Source organism: Hyposmocoma kahamanoa, unplaced genomic scaffold (assembly GCF_003589595.1).
Source record: "Hyposmocoma kahamanoa isolate Upper Pololo Valley unplaced genomic scaffold, ASM358959v1 99817, whole genome shotgun sequence".
In the NCBI taxonomy this organism is placed as follows: domain Eukaryota; kingdom Metazoa; phylum Arthropoda; class Insecta; order Lepidoptera; family Cosmopterigidae; genus Hyposmocoma; species Hyposmocoma kahamanoa.
This window is the reverse complement of record NW_020656047.1, coordinates 53,161-72,788: the sequence shown is the minus strand read 5'-3', so window position 1 is coordinate 72,788 and position 19,628 is coordinate 53,161. Positions and strand designations below refer to the sequence as shown.

At 39.9% G+C, this 19,628-nt stretch overlaps 1 protein-coding gene across 2 annotated transcripts; it reads right to left on the bottom strand.

Annotated features, from left to right (window-relative positions):
* Positions 1–5,030: 5,030 nt before the first annotated feature.
* Positions 5,031–17,647, bottom strand: LOC113239289 (inositol oxygenase-like). 2 transcript variants are annotated; one of them, XM_026476206.1, is made up of 7 exons: positions 17,551–17,647; positions 16,251–16,428; positions 14,562–14,770; positions 14,147–14,283; positions 12,656–12,790; positions 11,642–11,737; positions 5,031–5,537 (listed from the first exon to the last, which is right to left on the bottom strand). In XM_026476206.1, the coding sequence occupies exons 1-7, from the start codon at positions 17,563–17,565 to the stop codon at positions 5,429–5,431; spliced, it is 879 nt and encodes a 292-aa protein (XP_026331991.1). In that variant the 5' UTR covers positions 17,566–17,647; the 3' UTR covers positions 5,031–5,428. The 2 variants fall into 2 exon arrangements, with proteins under 2 accessions (XP_026331991.1, XP_026331993.1); XM_026476208.1 differs by lacking the exon at positions 17,551–17,647 and adding an exon at positions 17,291–17,442.
* Positions 17,648–19,628: the final 1,981 nt, after the last annotated feature.

Sequence of the window (19,628 nt, the reverse complement as noted above, 5' to 3'; positions counted from 1 at the left end):
TCTTGCTAGCTAGAATAGCTTAATTGTTTACCAGTAGGGCTAGCACAACTGTCGTCCACTAATTAAAACGTGGCTGAGTGATAAATGGTGAAATATGCGTTTTAAATAGCAAAGGATAGAGCACAAAGTTTTCTTTTAAAAACGGTTAAAATTAGTTAACGTGTTCGACTTATCGGAACTAACCCTATCGATGCATAGCTGAAATATCATTGAACAATTTCAATATTCTAATACTGGTTTATGGTTTTTGTATGATATCTCAAGAAATATTTTGTCACTTTGCCGCGTTTTAGTTAATGGACGGCAGACAATAGGTCGCGACTTGCGCGAGAGCGACATAACACGCGAGATTTCTATGCGAGAATTGCAGTATCTCGCAGTCCTGCTGCCGAAATAAAGATGGCTATAGTTTTCCTTGTCAATATCGGAAATATTTGAGGACTGCTTTTTTTATAATAATAAGTGACGGAACGAACAAGTCGTGCGCCTGATGGTAAGCAACACGCCTGTCCATAATAGTTGCAGTGCAACTCAGAGCTTTAAATCGGCTGGAGGGGTCATCGCTCTTAACCATAACACTGACATATTGATCTTTGTATCAATTATAATAACAAATAAATATCATTCATTCATTCGGTTATAGCGACCACGTCAAATTGCACAGCGCCTCCAGTGGTAAAAAAGAAGTACACTGGGTACACAAACGTTCTATGGGGTTTACAGGAACCATTCTCTACGTCTATGCGAACATTAATGGAGCATCGGATGCTAATAGATCTTTTTGTGTGGACAAACATTTGATCGCCGTCGATGAGTGTGTATTGACCCTAATTTTTCAATCCAATATTCACGATTATCGCCTTGTCTGTGGTGTTAATGAGCTAGTGGTGTCTCTGTTAACTTGTCATAATATCGTAGTACCGTCTTTCCAATCTTCAAGACTGAACTTTATAACGGAAACCATCTGGTTATTTGTTTCTTGTCTATTGTAGTTATAGAGGTGAATTATAATATTTTTATATGATATAGAAGAGAACAGTGCTCAGCGGTGGGATATTGTAATGGATCGATGATGTATGGTATATATAAAACCGACAAGAAACGAGATTAAACAACCTCTATCTCTACGTGGATGAGAAAGGAACTCATTATGATAAGCTAGAGTTAGGAATTGCCTTAATTGTGGATCGGATAGCCTTGAAAGCAGACTTAGGTAGAATATTTTCTTACTGTTTATTAACTTACGGCGTGATACAGTGTTTACAGAGTTTATGTCAAAATTGACAGCTCGTGGACAATCTTCATTGACATTTCTGTATTTAATATCTTTGATTGCAATTCGTTTATAGAGAAACGATGAGTAAATTTAAAAAAATATTTAAATTGTCGCTCTAAAGAGACGCCGGATTTATATTTGCCTGACGTGTCGTGAGGCGTCAGAACGGTATTGATTTCATACACATAGCACAAATCGTCACATCAGATTGCGACACACTTATATAAATCTAACCATATTAAATGTATGAAATCGATACCTTTCTGACGCGTTACGACACGACACGTCAGACAAATGTAAATCCGGCTTTAGTTTTCTCGACTATAATATGACATCGAGTATATAACCAGAAATAGACACCAAATAAGGGCCATACATTCCTGGTAACTCATCAGTGATACATCACTTATAAATATCAACTCCCGTTTGCACTGAAATAAAGACAGGCCAACAACTGACCTGTGTGTACGTCTCCGTATATTCCGAAAATATTCTATATTTATTGTAATAAAGATAATATCTCTTACAATGGCGTGCTGCTTCAGTTGGTGGTAAGGGGAAAAACAGCAAAACATCTAATTACAAAACAAACAAAATCAAATTTCATCGGTAATTAAATATTAAATATGTAATTTTTTAATTTTCGTCCATTATAACAAAGCTCAAGTTAACTGGTCGATTTGAAGTGAAACAATTGACGACACTTGTCAATTGCTTCGAATTCGGGCTAGCCGATCGGAGTGCAGTTGTCACAGTAATGATATGGCAGAATAGTTTTCAAACAAAAGAAATGACATTTCGTCTCTATTTCTGGTTATATACTCGATGTATTACAACTACCTATAAATAATATACGAGGGCGTATAAACTACAATGGAAAGAGCATCCGTGTAAAGGCTAATAGCGTAGGATAGACCCCGTGAAACTGGCGCGTGTTGGTTCCCTTTTCCTTCCAAGGTCTTTACACGCGCGTTCAATCGCGAACAAATGCCGTATCACGGGATAGAGTGTCTGTGTAAAGCCCGCTATTTACACATAACTCTTTCATACAGAAATGTTCTAGTTATGGCATTAACTTCGTACACTCTGCGTATTATTATTGCTGGACTGATACCTTATATTATAAGTAGATCTATAATACTTATTATGTATTTGGAATTGTACTACATATTCGCTTATTTATACTTAATACTTAACTGTCATATGACCATTTACTTATTTATTTATGCTTTTCATAAAAATCATAATTATAATCAATTTTATAATCGCATATTAATATCTATTCTATAACGCACATAAAATAATGTTGTCGATATTTTTTTGAGCTACATATGTACGTGAAGATGTGGCCGAAGATGGTACAATTTTAAATAATTCAGGGTGCACCGTTTGTGTAATATGACTTTTGATGGTAGAGTACTTTAAAAAATAACTATCATATTTTTTCTTGCCATTTTAGAGTTATGCCAGTTTTTAACCCGGCGTGCTATAAGTAGTAACACGTCTTGCTATAGTTTATAGAATATCTGCTGCAGTATACGGGAGAAATCATGGTTGACCTGTGAGAGGAAAAATGGGAGGGATTTGATCATGTAATAACTGCGCACACTCCCCTAAATATATCGTACATCGCTTCGACACTGGCACATCTCAAAAATAGCAACTATGGCAAGTAATCATTTTATATTATTACTTGTGGTTATTTTTTCAAATAGGTAACCTACCGATCAGTCGTCAAGAGTGATATTAGTGAACTTATCAAATGTTGTCATAATTTTTTACAGGTAAGTAAACATCTTTGCTTTATTTTCCCCAGTTCGTGCACGTCCATAATAGAACACAAACAAAATGATTTTTGACTTCTGACACTATTTATGTCAATGTGCAATGACCTGTAAAAGACTGAAAATATATCTATTTGTTGACAATGTTTATTTGTTATGTGCGTTTTAGAGTAGACGTTTCTTTATAAGTGTTGTGTAATACACGGGTATATTATTCGACAGAATATTGTAATTTTTTTTTTCTGGTGACTTTCGCAATTAGATAAAGCAGCTACAGAAACTTTAGTTTAAAATAAATGTTATTTTAAATTATTTTTCATTGTGAAATTTAGTTTTAATTTTTATTTATCTACTGATTTTGAATGTGAGAACGAACCTATTTTGTAAGTTTATTAATGAAAACAATAAGACATAGTTCAAGTTGAATGGTGATTTAGGCGCTACACAGATCACGTTTTTTGCACGGAGCCGTGAACATGAGAACCCCTTGTCAGCACCGCGTGTTTCATAGTAATAATGAATTTGTTTATCTCAACAAATTAATAGTAAATATAAATTAGGTACATACAGTTTGCAATCAGACAATAATGGTATGAGATAAAAATAGTAATGTTCAACATCGCCCCTGACATTATGCCACAGCCTGGCATATTCAAAACTAACATTCACTTTATTCCTGTCGTAAGCATAAAACAATGAATAGCTATATAGCTATTAAAATTATACCCAGATCAGTAACTACTTCTAACTATTTCACTAGGCCTATCCCAAGGATTGCTTATAAAAGAGCGTTTGTTTGTATGTGATAAAAAATGTGACTGTCTCACACAATTTGTGGAAAAAAGAAAAACCCGACTGCAAAAATATTTAGCTGGATATAAAAAAAGATTAAAAAAAATAACCCTCTTCACTATTTAGATAATCAAGATGAATCTAACGACACCTCATATAAATCAAAATCCATCAATCCCAGCCGTTTAGGCTGTACAGGGAAAGATGGAAATGGACCTACATACACTTGAAAATCATACCCCTCCCGCAGTCGAGTAAAAACATCTCACAAGCGACGTGTTAGAAACAATTCGGGGTAATTTATAAATAGTATATATATATCTTTGATCTAGCAAAGTCTATCTAGACTGATTTTATTCTTCAGTTGTGTCAAAAAGTTATATGTGGTTCCATCTGCTCGCTTGCTGACAATACTTCATATGAGACATACGTTTTGTATAAACGCAGTGCTAAAGCGTGGTCACTATACAAGGTTCAGTTGCTGATAACGTCATATGTAACAGTGCAATGAGATGATGTCCCTGATTGGCTCCAGTTGGAAGGGAGTTTACAAAATGTGAAATTGAATATTGTTAAGTATGATTTGAAGTTATGTTTCTGACTCGGTTGTTGAAGCTATACCTAGATTTAATATAATTAACTATTGTCTATTTTCGAGAGAAGTTTGTATTTTTGTACATATAGCTTAAATAAAGTTCCTGATTTATTAAACTTGAGTATTTTTTACGCTACTGTTAATAGTTAGAAAAAAATATAACGAAACTTATAACATATTTGACAAAGAAGTATCCATCTCTCTAAAATATTTATTTAGGGCATCAAGTATATAACCAGAAACAGAGACGAAATAACTAGCATAGTAATAAGTAAAGGAAGCAAGGTACAATTTTGAACAAAGGGCTTTCTAATCATCTTCATTATTCCCACTAGTTCTGTTGACAGAACTACTAATACTTCGTTCCCCATTTGTTCTGTTCATAAGTAGACAGTTTTCTTCATAGAACTACTGAGAATTTTCTGTCCCACTAGTTCTTTGTGTGCCCCATCTTAAAATAAAATTAATTATTAAATGAAATCCAAACCAAATGCCAATAAAAGAGTTCCTTTATTGGATGAATAAAATTATAATAATGGTAGACATATGAACAAAAATATAGTAGGTAATACAAACATTATACAGAACTTAAAATATTCTTACAAAGTAATGACTATAAACTAAGTCATGTAGTGACATGGTCCGGGATTTTTTTTTTTAATAATAATAACGCACACACTCAACATGGCCCCGCACTAGAGAAACCCTGTGTGCGGGTGCCATGGACACACACATAGACAACCACAAAATTACACCCAAACTCACGAGAGAAATAAATGTAGGCACTACAAATATTTCTCCCGATCAGGGAATCGAACCTTACTTACATATCAGTCGCTGATATGTAAGTAAGTAAATTTAAATCGAGGACACCAGTATGACGGTAAGTCGGTGGCGAAACACCTCCTTCCTAATTACATCTTTCATCGTTTTTAATTTTCATCTTAAAACTATAGATAATAAAGATTTTGGTTAATTATTCTACCATTCGATAATGCCAGGAATATATTTCTCGATGAGTTTCTCGTAATACGGCCAGAGTGCTTCTATGTCAGGAATTGCAGCACTTTTAGTGTACAAGTCGTATTTACTGCAAAAAAAAAAGTTTTTATAACATGACTATTATTAAAAGAAAACTTGTTGTCATGTAATTCGAGTAATGCTACTCAAATGACGCGCGTTTACGGAATGGGATAATTTTATTCTTATTGTAACCCTTACCCGATTAGCACTTATTACAGATTTCTTACCACGGTATGAGATAAAATACTTTGTTTTAAACTTTCACGATTTTTACACATTATTTCATTTATATCAGATTGATTGAAAATTATCACATAGATTGCTCTCACAATGTTGCAGAAGTTTAAAGAAGTTGCTTCAACTGATAACACGTAAATATATAGTTTTTACATCACTAGCTCAGAAAGATTTCTTTCTCATTAGAAATCTGTGACCAAAAGCCATTGACCTACCAACAAATGGACATCGGGTCTAATATAAAAACCACTAAAAATGTCCGAAGTTAGCCTATACAAACGTAGTGACATGTAACCAAATATAAAAAACTAAAACATTTAATTAAAATTGTAACGTCATTGCAGTACTGCCTAATTTTGCATGCAACAATTTAAGTGCCCAAAAACACCATATTCAGCTTCTACTGGAAACTTAACGAAATGCACCATATTTAGCTTCGACTGAATAATACTTGAACATAAAAGTAATGGAGTAGCCTTTCTCGTAAATATTAATTAATTTTTATATACAGGGTTACAGGAAAAGTCGTGCTAGATCCGTTAAGGGCGTGGAGAGTACTCATCATTTCTGACTTATTTTACTATGAAACACCCTACCCTAAACTTAACCCTTTTCGAGTTTTTTTATCTGCCGATCAACTGCCATAATATTTTTTTTAGATATCCCTTAGAGAAAAATAAACTTTCTAATTTTTTTTTAATTTCTTAACTTTCTCTTTTCTACTACGGCGTATTGAATTAACTTATTCACTATTTTAATGATTGAGGTCCTAAAGCATCTTATCACACATGTAAAAATGCAATAATTATAATAATAAGACACACAAAATAAACAAAATTAAATTTAGTAGCCTAAAAATCGGCAATTTTGAATAAAAAAAATAAAAGTCAAATATCTCGAAAAGGGTTAAGTTTAGGGTAGGGTGTTTCATAGTAAAATAAGTCAGAAATGATGAGTACTCCACGCCCTTAACGGATCTAGCACAATTTTTCCTGTAACCCTGTATATTATTATGTCGAATTTTGTACAACTTCACTTAAAGATATAATAAAGAGTTGGCCAGATACATACATACAAATATTACTACAAATGTGAAAATAACTATAAGAAATGTACCACTAAACTAACTACTACTAAATGCCAAAAGCGTTATTTTTTACACGCTCTAGCGTGGAAATGGTTTTTAAATTCGAACTTGGCGATGGCCTGTGGTGCATCTAACTTTTTCTTTCGATGAAAAAACATAATGACACGTTCAACTACGCGGTTTGTTTTACATTATTATTATGTAATAGAAATCCGTTGGTGTATTTTATTATTATTATTGTATTTATTTTAAACTCTCGCCTCTCCCAAGGCCTAAAAGATTAATTTTGAATTTTTAAATGGGAGAGGCGGTATTTCCCGGCAATGGCACAGTCGGCCGGGGTCAGGGACTCAGGTCCAAGAATCGGCGAACAATACGTGCCGTATCGAGCAGGACCGCCTTCTGCATTTGTGCTGGAAGCAACACGCCACAGAAATCCAACCGCCTCAAACTGTTAGAAAGGCTGACTGGAATTAACCCATTTGCGGACAAAACAATTGGGATTATTTCAGTGGAGGCCACATCCCACATGTCGGTGATCTCGTGCGCCAGGTCGAGATACTTCCGGCGTTTCTCGGTTTCAGCTTTCACGAGACCCTCGTCATGCGGGATGGTGACGTCCACAAGAAATACCCTCGACTGCGATCGATCCAATATCACAATATCAGGCTTATTCGCAAGAATAGTCCTGTCCGTGATAATAGATCGATCCCAATAGATTTTGGTGCGGTCATCTTCGAGTATTGGCTCCGGTGAATACTTGTAATATGGCAACCTCTGTTGCACTAGTCCGTACTTGAGAGCGAGCTCTTGGTGTAATATTTTGGCTGCCTGGTTGTGTCTGTGCAAGTACTCAGTGTTAGCAAGAGCGGAACAACCGGAAACAATATGCCTAAGTGACTCTCCGGGACGGCCACATGCCCGACAAATGTCTACTGTGCCGTCCTTTAGGATATATTTCCGATAGTTCCGCGTCTTGATAACCTGATCCTGTATTGCGCAGACAAAACCTTCGGTTTCCCCAAAGAGGTCCCCGAAACGCAGCCAATGTAGGGAGGCTTTACGGTCCATAAAAGGCTCGTGGAGTACCTTGAAGAACCTCCCATGGAGCTCCTTCTCTTTCCATACGGACTCGCGGTCAGAGGTGCTAAGCACCACCGGGTCTCGCCATTCCTCTTTGGCCAACGATAAGGGAGTTAGCCCTTTATCACATGTGACAACCTCTCCACGAATTACGTCATCCGTCATCGTCAAAAAGTAGTTTCTGAGACTGCATATCTCGCGGTTGTGCATGGTTTTGACACTTAATAGGCCTCTACCTCCACACTTCCGCGGGACATACAATCTCATAACTGACGATCTCGGATGATGCATTCGGTGAGAGGTCATCGTCGTGCGGACTCGTCTATCCAGAGCGTCTAATTCCGTCTGAGTCCATTTGAGCACGCCAAATGTGTACATCAGAACAGGCATGACCCAGGAGTTATAAGCTCGGATCTTATTAACGCCTGACAAATAGCTATTTAGCACATTTTTCAGGCGCCCATAAAAAACCTCGCACACACCCTGTTTCACGTCTGCTTCCTTCACACCGATGGTCTGTGACATGCCCAAATACCGGTATGTTTCAGTCTCGGAGAGTACCCGCAGGTGATTGGTGCCAACATTAATGCCATCAGAATGCATGACACGTCCCCTCTCAACATGGACCACCGCGCACTTATCGCTCCCAAGCTCCATCCTAACTGAACTGCTGAAATCGTTGGTGATTGTCAGCAGCTCCGCCAATCTGTCAGCTGTGGGGCCGTATAGCTTGAGATCATCCATGTAGAGAAGGTGAGGCATTCGCGGCCCACCTCTCCGAAACTGAAAGCCTGTGCCCGACCTCTCCAATAGAGTACTCAGAGGGTTCAGGGCCAGGCAAAACCACAGTGGACTCAGACAATCACCCTGGAAAATACCTCGCCTTATTTCTATTCGGTCATCCGCATCCGTCATCCGCCGACCGTCCAGACTCAGGATCGTTCTCCAACATCCCATGCATTGCCCGAGGAAGTGTCGAACTGCATTATCAATTTTATACAGTTCGAGGACCATCGAGAGCCATGAGTGGGGCACCGAGTCGAACGCTTTCCTATAGTCTATCCAGGCAGCGGAGACATTCCGACGGTTGCGTCTGACAAGTTGGCCAGCGACCGCGTCGATGAGGAGCAGCTCCTTACTACCGCGGCTACCGTCCCTACATCCGTTTTGAGCCCCAGATATCACACTATTATCAACAATGTGCTGACTTATCTTGGAGCTCAAAACAGATGTTAAGGTTTTGTATATTGTACAAAGACAAGTTATGGGGCGATATTGTGATGGATCCGCGGTAGCTTCGCTCTTTGGAGCTAAATGAGTGACCCCAGTAGTTAAGAAGTTTGGGAGCGTCCCACTCTCAAGGGCACTTTGGAACTGACGAGCGAGAGTAGCGTGGCAGCACCAGAACCCCTTCAGCCAATAATGATGCAGTCCGTCCGGTCCCGGACTTTTCCAGTTCGGAGCCTTACGGACCGCTACCGCTACATCCTCTTCGGATATGCTGATGGGATTCATAGGCGCTATGGTTGCACATGCTCCCTCGACCGCTTCGAACCATGGGCCCTCTTCGTGATCGACGGGCTGCGACCAAAGCCTTCGCCAAAAGGCGACCACTTCTGCTTTGTCCGGACGCTCACCCGCCAAGACCACATCAGGACGCTCCAGTGTCCTATAAAACTTCTTTTGGTCACTCATGAAGAGACGATTCTGCCGATACCTCTTCACCCTTTCGGAATATCGCCGAATCCGCTTGCCTCAAGCAGCTATATTCTGCTTCAGATCATCGATGCGCCCTGTCAGTTTTCGTGCAAACTCCGGTGAGTCTACAAAAATGTTCTCACCGGGGAATGCTTCACGGACAAAGCGCACCACTCTCGGCCTTGTGACGCCTGATCTGAAGCTAGTCAGTTTGCCGATGAGGACCCTGGCCCATGCTATACGACCCTCAATTCGCCTCATCCAGGCTGGCTTAGTACTAGTCCTAGGAGTAGTACTGCCAACCTGGTGGTTACCGCCAGGTCTTGTTGGCGGCATCCTGATGCCGACAAATTGACACACAGTCATTGCGGCAGCGAAGAGAATTGAGTCTGTCTCCCAAAGGCCTGCGCTTTCCTCTAAAAATGAGGGAAGCATGTTGTTAATGGCCCCAACGACATCCCGAACCTTGACACTGAGAGGCACTCGAGGCAGCCGTGGCCTTCGCTCAAGAGGCACGTGGCGATATTCCAGAATCGTCTCCTCCAGACTACTCCTCAACGCTTCCAAATCCAGGGCGACTGTTCCCCAATCACTTTCAGTACCACCCGTATCCGGCTGCTGAGCACTAGGTTCCCTGTGAACTTCTCTGCTGGGAACAGGAGAGCGCTCCAGTCTGGGTGGCTCTTCTTCCAGTGGAGGAACAGCCTCGCATCGTAATTGCTCGAGTTCGGCAGCGCTAAAAAGTCCTGAGCGCTGTAGGTACCGAACTCGGTCCGCCAGGTTTTGTTCTGTGACGGTCAAAGTTGGCTCCAGCCGAAGAAATTCGCGATACATTACTGCTCGATAACCTGTCCGTCCGGTTCCCGAACCTGAGGCCCTAAAATAGGCCCGCATGGCATTTTTATTCATATCAATCGTCCATGCCATGCGGCGCCGTACTCCACCAGAAGCGGGTACCGATTGCTGGGACCGAGTTGCCCCAGCCCCTGCCGATACCAAGCCAACTGGTGGTGATGGATCGTGAGTAGACTGGCCGGATGGTCGGGCCAGTCTGCCGCGGCTGGGGGCCCGCATACTGCCACGCCCAGCCCCAGCGATTACCCCCGGGAAGCGGCCCTATTCGCTCATCATAACTGTTGTGCTCCATCATTTACGATGAGCAATTTTACACCCGGGGCTTTCACTCACTTACCCCGGGGAGACCGTTATTTACCCTATTTCACGCTGAGACCAGTTCCTTGACACGGTTCTGTACATCAATGAACTTAAGCGCTGACTGTTTGCACTACTAAAACGGTAAAGTGACATGATATTCACTGTGCCGTTTCACCAGTGGGCGATGAGGTCGTCACATCCCTACGCCTTATTATTATTATTATTGTTGACATTAAATTGACAACAACAACAAATTTTGTTTATTAGAACTGATTTGGTATAGTTGAACGGTTTTTATTTCATCTACCATTTTCCTCGCAATAGTGACGTGAAAAGTTGTGTGTTCAATCTTAAGACTCTTTCGCTAAACTCAGGTTTCAATACAAGCGTCAAATAACAACTTTGCAGCCTTGCATAACAAGTAACTAATACTGTCTTAAACGTTAAAAACGGTTACTTTTCAAAACGGTTACACGTTCCATGGTCACGGGTTGACTGAGTCAACTCAGAAATAGCGGGAAAATAAACAGAACTCATACCGTGGTAAGAAACATGTAATTAGTTATAATCATTTAGTGAATAACCACGAAAGCCTTAAAATCTATATTGGTACTTTCCTTTTATGAAAGCAACGCTTTCCTATGATAAAAGGGCTATGCTTTCGTATTATAAAGGCCTTATGCATTCCCACTATTAAGGCACTATGCTTTCCAATTATCATAGTTCATTTAATTTGGTTAATTTAATTCAGCAATTTCGGCATCAATTTATGAAACGTTTTGAGAGGGATGACGTAGGAAGCTTTAACAAGAATGCGACGGTTCTTTTTACTTTTAATAAAAATTAAAAGTAATAACGTATGTATTTTTATTGGTATAGGTATATATAATGATATTGCTGGTGGCACTTACTTGAATTCAAGAACGATTTTCAATATTTCTTCATCACTGTCCTTGAGGAGGTGCTTGTAGTCTCCGCCAGCATGCCATGGGTAGAATGAGTGGTATCTGCGAAATAGCACACTGGGTGTAACTAAAATGAGCAACTATAATTTATATTAATAATACCAATTAATAAAAGGTTTAACCATAATGATGAGCTTGACAAAAAACACACAGCAGAACAACAGGACATATTCCCTTCTTACCGGCGCATAGTTTATTTTATTAGCAATTATATTGTCAAAATCTTGACAAATTCTTTAGGAACAGAGGTTTCAAAAGGTAACATTGAGCTGGAAAAACAAAATATCCACCTCAACTGGCTGTGTTTCGCCCTACTCTTATATTCGTGAGGAGTGCAGAAGCTGCTACAGTATTACTGATGCAAATGTTATGTTAAGAAAGACAAGAGATGATATGATACTAAAGACATAAGTATCCTTATTAGGAAAAAGGATAGAAAAAGCTGTGGTGGCCTAAAGGCGCTCCCTCACCGCGAGCATTCGCCTGTAATGTAAAGGTGTGTCCAAACATAAAGCGGCATTCGAGCGCGGCTGCAGCGCGCGGCTTGCCGCGCTATGATTGGACGACTGCCGCGCGCGGCAGCCGCGAGCTACCTGCCGGCAAACTTGTGTCCCGCGAATGCCGCGCGTAGCTGCCGCGCACCTCGCACGCCGTGTTTGGACACACCTTAAGAATCCAAGATTCGATTTCGAGCATTACATTACAATACGAGCATTAGGCTGCGATTCCATCAAAGATGTTCGAGGTAGCAAGGCATGCGTTCTAGTGCCTCCGAGTGCGTGCGAGTGCCTTTGAGTTCCTGTGAGTGCCTACGAGTGCGTGCGAGTGCCTGCGCCTGCGATCACTCGCAAGCACTCACCGTATTTTAAGTGCTGAACGTGAGAGGAACATTCGATAATTGGACTTTTAGGATATAGCGTGATTATATGGATGGTGACATAAAAGATTGAAGACACTGACCTGATCATGTACAGTCCTTTCTTAGGGAATTTAGCTTTGTTGTGAACAAGCACGCGGTAAAGGTATTCGTCGTGTCCCCACGATATCATTAGGTTCTCCAGTCCGCAATGTGGCTCGTACATGCCGCATTCAGTGCTGAAATGGAAATTCAGATATTATAGTTGATGTAGAAGGGATATCCGAAGTCCTGGTACAAGATTGTTTTAGTTGTTGGTTCGCGGTTTGGTACTTTCCAGCTGTATAATATTATGGACAGAGTCAGGGGCACCACATTATTTTACCAGCCTGTATACTTTCTGGGTGATGCCTCCATGAACTGGTAGAAAAAATATTCGTTTTAAATACAAATCTAACGTATTATTATAAGTAGAGACTACAGCTCGGCAAACGTATTGTAGGACTCATCTGGTCAGATAGAGTGACGATCTGCGTAAAGAAATGGCATACTTTGGTGTCGGAGGCCAAAATCCACTTAGGATAGATAGACTAGCGAAGTAAGTAATTTTTGTAAGGTCAAACGACAACAAAGAAGCTGTGTAAGAAAGTGACCTTATAGAGCGACTAGTTTTTAACCGAATTTAAAAAAAGGACGAGGTTTCCGATGCGATTTTTTTTGTATGCTTCGCGATTGGCTCCGACATTATGAACCGATTTTGAGGATAACTTGGTATTGGTCCCATTTAAATATGAAGAAAATATTCCACCTCTAAGGGTGGCAAACTAGGGGATGAATCCAGTTTCAAGCATTTTCCGGTAACCGATTTCAATAAAACTCCTAGATGTTTACTACGAACTTTTGACGTCGGTTTTTTTTTCTATACAAAAGTTATAATTGTAAATTACATTTTTAAATTGTTAAATGTTAAAATAATCACCAACAATTTTTTTTAAACCTTTAAGTTTTATTGAAGATTTCACCACCATGATGTTCAATAATTTTTTTATTGTTATAATTATTAAACAAAGATTGAACACTTAGAAAAAACTCACTTCGATCTGGCTGCATTCGAATCAACGTCTCCTAGCAAACCATGCAAGTCGCTTTGCCAACGACAGTACCGGCACGCTATGACGGTTGTTTTGACAGATTACAATAGTGAGGTCAAATCTCAATTCATTATCGAAAAAAATATAATCAAATGCGAGTCGCATCCATAAGTTTTTAGATTTGTAACGAGTATTGCAAGGAGTAGCTGATTAAAAAGTTTTAATAAAACGAAAATAAAAATGTTTACTTAATATATCGTCATATCGAAACTGCTTTGTTTTGTATTGAGCTTTTACGCGAGTTTGCCGGAGGCAGAAGTTATGCTGGCCAGCGATCCCGTAAGTGACGATCGTATTAGATTTCATTTTTTAAAATTTCGAATTTCCAAAAACAAATTCCGAGTTGTGTCGTAAAATTATACATCCATAAATTTCATCCTATAAGCCATGTAACGAACCAACGGACCTCACGAATTTTTCTATGTATTTTTCTATTGTGCTTACTTGTACTTAGGATTGTACGTATCAGGGTTATCCTTGAAAGAATCGTCTCCGTAAACTATGGACTTTCCCCATTTACAGCCCATGGCGAAGGTGTCCCCTACCACGCACCATTGGGGCTCGTTGTAGAATGCCATCACCTGGAAAAAAATATATGTTTCATAGTCACGTGACGTGTGAACACGACATTCAAGATTCAATAACGAAAAGATCTATTTTAGCTTATCATTTCTTTGTTTATGTAAATACGCAAAATATTGAACAAAACAATTTATTTCGGCATTGAACCAGTACCTACTTATATACGTATAAAATTCTTTTATCAGAATTATAATTTGACGACTTCTGTGGCCGAATGGCTTGCTCTGAGGGTGCTGGATGAGTTTAACTTCTTCGTCTTTAAACGCAAATCCCTTACCTTCCCCAAATCATGTATCAGACCAATAAGATGGAACCAATCCTCATTAGGGTGGTCCTGCCGGATCTTCTCTGCTGTTTGAAAAGCGTGCACGATGTTAGGCAGGTTTGTATCAGGGTCTGACTCGTCCACCAGCGCGTTTAGCTTGATGAGAGACTCCTTTATTGTCGCTTTGAAATGGTTGAATTTTAGCCATTTGTCCATTTTTCCTAAAAAGGAGAAATATAAATATACATAAATAAATGTGTTACGGCAGTGGAAATGGGTGGACATTTGAAAAAGGTAAGCCGATGTAGAAGGTGCCCAGTTAGTTCTACATTTAAAGGTATAGTGTTGGGTAGGAGATGAAATTAAAATGAGTTTGAGGGAGTACCTCATTTGGAAAAATGAGGGGGTGCAATGTCCTACCTCAAATGAGGTGAGGTAGTGGTAAGAATGTTTGCACCTATGGCAATGACTCCACTGATAGGGAATTAAGCACATTTTCATAACTTGATGGTATCAATCAATTCGATAACTTAAGTGTTATGATGTAGTATAAATATATGCTAATTTTATTTAGCACTATGACAGTATGATTTTATTATGTAAAATCAGCTAAACAGCGGGCAGGGCATTGGTCAATCATTGTTGCATTTGTTGAATTCGAAGCAGTGTGACGTGAGTGAGGTTGTGACATGACTGGCTATGACTTGAGATGAGGTGTGAGGTGGAACATTTTTATGGCATGAGGTGTTGTGACAAACTGACCAAGCGAGTGGTACAAACAGTTGCCTCGTGTATGAGTAACTCAACACTAGAAAGGTAGTTTAAATTCATTGTCTTACTATACAATTAAAATGGAAATGTGCTGGCCACGTCGCCCGCATAGAAAGTGACAAATGGGCAATAAAAAATAACCACGTGGACAGTACCAAAAAATAGGAGGACCAGTGGTAGAACAAAATAGAGACGGACAGACGAAATAAACAAAGTAACTGGCAAAGACTGGATGAGATGATGAGTGATCATTATTGTTATTTTTATTATTTTATGTCGAATTCTTAAGTGAATAAATGAGGCTTTATTAATATTATTTTATTTTAAACTCTCGCCTCCTATGGCCTAAAAGACAAATATGTTATATATATAAATAATATGTGAGATATTCTCCGGGCGGTACTATTGAGATGGAAAATAAAATTCTTAGGCAAATCGTGTTATATGAATTCTCCGCCACTATGCCCTCCTCGTCATAACTAATGCATTTCCAATTTGTTCCAACCTCAGAAGTTTGTTTATCGGCTTTTTTATTCGATTTTTTATTACATCTATTGGCCAAGTTTTATTGAAATTGGTTACCGGATTCATCTCCCAGTTTGCCACCCTTAGAGGCGGAATATTTTCTTCAAATTTAAATGGGACCAATACTGAGGTACTCTCTTTCCAACAAAAAAAGAATCATCAAAATCGGTTCAAATGCCGGAGTCATCGCGTAACATACAAAAAAAGGGTCGAATTGAGAAGCTCCTCCTTTTTTGAATTCGGTTCAAAACGATTGTTTTATAAACATTTTTGTTGTCATTTGACCTTATAAGAATTACTTACTTCACTGGCCTCAGCGATCCGAAGCGTATTTTGGCCTCCGATACCGAATCATCATAAATCATTATGTATTTTTCTTTATTATTATTATTAATTCAAACTCACCTTTAACAAAATCCACAGTCATGTTAGTATGCATGTCATAGTAAGTCTTGCGCACGCGCTCCTTGATCGGATCCTTATCGTCGACAGAGTAGTCGCGGAATGCGTCTATCGGCTTGCCGTTGAACGCCTCCTCCGGACGCAGTTTAGCAGAAGGGTCCAGTATTTTTACTGGAGAATCCTACAAAATAACATTCATCTTTATACGTAGATAACGCACAGACACTCAACATTAGGGAAACCCTGTGTCGCGGGTGCCGTGGACACACACGTAGACAACCACAAATTACACCCAAACTCACGAGAAAAATAAATGTAGGCCATACAAATATTTCTCCCGGCCCGGGAATCGAACCTGGGACCTCTGCGTGGCAGTCCGACATGGTAACTGTTTGGTCACGGAGGCAGTTAAGTTAGATGACGTATTTCGATTATTATTATCCAACGGCCCCCTCGAACCATTTTGAAGCGCTAGTGCAATTCTACTGAATTTAGTAGATTTCATATAACAATCCACAACATGAAAACAATGACCTACTATTATCAGCCGACGTGCTACCCTCACGCACAACCCTTAGAACACAAACTTCCCGCACATACTTTAGTAACAGTAGAGCTCCATGTGAAAGGGTTCGTCCAGGGAAGTACTGTCACTTTACCTATTTCTGCCGCCAAGCAGTAATGTGAGCATTACTGCGTTCCGGTTTTGAAGTATAATGGGTGCTGGTGAAATATGAGGCATATGGAATTTCTCATCTTATGTCTCAGGGTGACGGGCACAGTGGTAGTGCCCTTTAAGATCTTTGTGATTTAAATCTCTGAGTGACACTGCAACTGTTGTGAATAGGCGTGTAACTTGCCACTTGTTCGTCCCGTCACTTGATATTAACACGTAGCAGTGGAATGTATAAGGATTCACGCAGTAAATTACTATACTGCTCTGGCCATACAGAGGCGGCCGCGAAAACGTTCCGGGTGCGGGAATTTTTGTAATGTACGAGTTGTAGTGTTTAGGAGTGGTCAAAAATTGTTTCTAACTTTACCTCAGAGTATGATTGAATAACAAATTTATCGCACTGGATTGTAGAAACGCAATTATAATAAACACAACACAGGGCTCTCCATGCTAAGCAGGCGGATTGGCGATCGCATTAAAGCAAATAACACAGGTGTTCTTCAGGTTTTATCTTGGTGTCCATAGTGGAAAATATCCACTCTAATTAGTAACCAAGAAACATACACCTGAACGTGGGTCTAAGAAGTCCCTATTCCGCTAGCACAGTGGTTTAAGAAAAAAACTCACAGGTTTTGGCTTCATGGTATCGGATAACCGTGTCTATCTCTTGAAAGGACAGAAGTAACTATACTGCTCATGACGAGCGCCGCGTTAAATGAGATCTCCTAAGCTAATTATCATTATCTGAGGTCACATGCGCCATAATATGGTCAAAGGTTATCGTGACCACGTTGGCAGATAAGATGATGGCGAAATTATCGCAATGTCAACCCATGTACTGATAATATAAACGATTATTGAACAAAGATCTAATAGATTAAGGACCTCAGTATGACTATGCTTTGGTAGCCCAAGACAGTTTTTAGCAGCAGTAGCTCCTTGTGAAAGAGTTCGTCCAGGGAAGTACTGACACCTTACCTATTTCTGCCGCCAAGCAGTAATGTGAGAATTACGGGCACATGGGACTTGTCAACTTATGTCTCAGAGTGACGGGCGCAATGGCAGTGACCCTAAATCTTTGCGATTTAAAGCTCTGAGTGGCACTGCAACTGTTTGGATGGGAGGGTTTTGATTTCCTTCGTGAGCGGAGAATTCGCGTCGTTTCTGACGGCAGCATTTCGAGGTTCGTGAATGTGAACGCCGGCGTACCGCAGGGATCCGTCCTATCTCCCACGCTTTTCCTTCTGCATATCAATGATATGCTTCCACTTGGGAATATTCATTGTTATGCAGATATATTACGTCGCTTGGTATATTAAAAAAAAAGTTTTAGTAGCAGTAGAGCTCCAAGTTCTTTACCTATTACTGCCGCCATGAAGTGAGCATTACTGTGATATAAAAAAAAATAACTTAACTCAAAAGTTTCGTTATTCCTGAAACTGAAATCAACACTGTCGAGTTTTGAACTAGCCTAAAAAAATCGCGAGACTGTTTAATTACTTCTTTAATAAAATTTCGAGATCGCGACACCCAGGATGAATAGCTTAGTAGCTGCTAGCCCTTTGGTCTTCCATTCAGGTCGGTAATTTCGAAACGAAAGGCACTGGGAACTACAGCTAGTGGAATTTACACAGCGCCCATCCGACAAGTTTTCGTCTCCGAACATTGCAAATACGAAGCCGTTAACCTGGTATCTTTGGCTTTTCAATTTTTTGTTATTTTTTTTATATTACTACCAAGTGACGGGACGAACAAGTCGTAGGATTGGTGGTAAGCGAGTTGTAAACTGCATTGATCGGAGGGACACTGCTACTGCGCCTGTCACCCTGAGACATAAGGAGACAAGTCCCATGTGCCTTCTCGGCGGCAGAAATAGGTAAGATGGCAGTACTTCCCTGGCCGAACTCTTTCTCTCTACTGCTAATACGGTTATAATACGGTTTCGAGGATAGCCTTGCTGGTGTTGGGAAGGTAACTGTGGTACATCCCTGGTGTTATTGAGGGAGGGAGTTTTTGGCAGTAGTTTACCTCACTAACATTGCGTCAGGTGTTAATAATTTTACAAGAGATCTGTGAATTAGTCCGTGATATGATTTTCCATTCGTTCATTGAAAATAACTCAAGGATGCGATTCGTTTATCTATACGAAATATAAAATAACATATTTTTTAAAACGTATTTTTATTGTATTCGCACAATACATCCGTAATACATATTACGTAATTATTAGTTAGTGTAACAAAATATTTACGTCACGTTTTGAATAATAATTAATACGACAATTGTTGTTGTAAGGAGTGATGGTCATTATTACTCGGAGTTGTTAGTTATGAATATGGGTGGCTTTAAGAGTCGATACCGATTTAAAATTTTTCCCGTATTGAATCGATTTTATTGCACTGGTCGAGCGGTAGGGAAAAATGTATATCGTATACTTGGTCTATTTAATTCAGTCATCATCATCAGCCATATGACGCCCAGTGCTGGGCATAGGCCTCCCCCAACGATCTCCACGACGATCGGTCCTGAGCTACCCGCATCCATCGGCTTCCCGCGACATTTACCAGATTGTCGGTCCACTTGGTGGGGGTCCTATCCACTGAGCGTCGTCCGGTGCGCGGTCGCCATTGCAGAACCTTACCGCCCCAACGGCCATGGGTTCTCGTAGCTATGTGCCCCGCCCACTGTCACTTCAGCTGAGCAAT

Excerpts from the sequence above, each read along its gene's own strand:
- LOC113239289 (XM_026476206.1), bottom strand. Across the intron at positions 14,771-16,250 it reads GACTGTGGATTTTGTTAAAG|GAAAAATGGACAAATGGCTA; the intron begins GTGAGTTTGAAT and ends TCTCCTTTTTAG. Across the intron at positions 14,284-14,561 it reads TGATACATGATTTGGGGAAG|GTGATGGCATTCTACAACGA; the intron begins GTAAGGGATTTG and ends ATTTTTTTCCAG.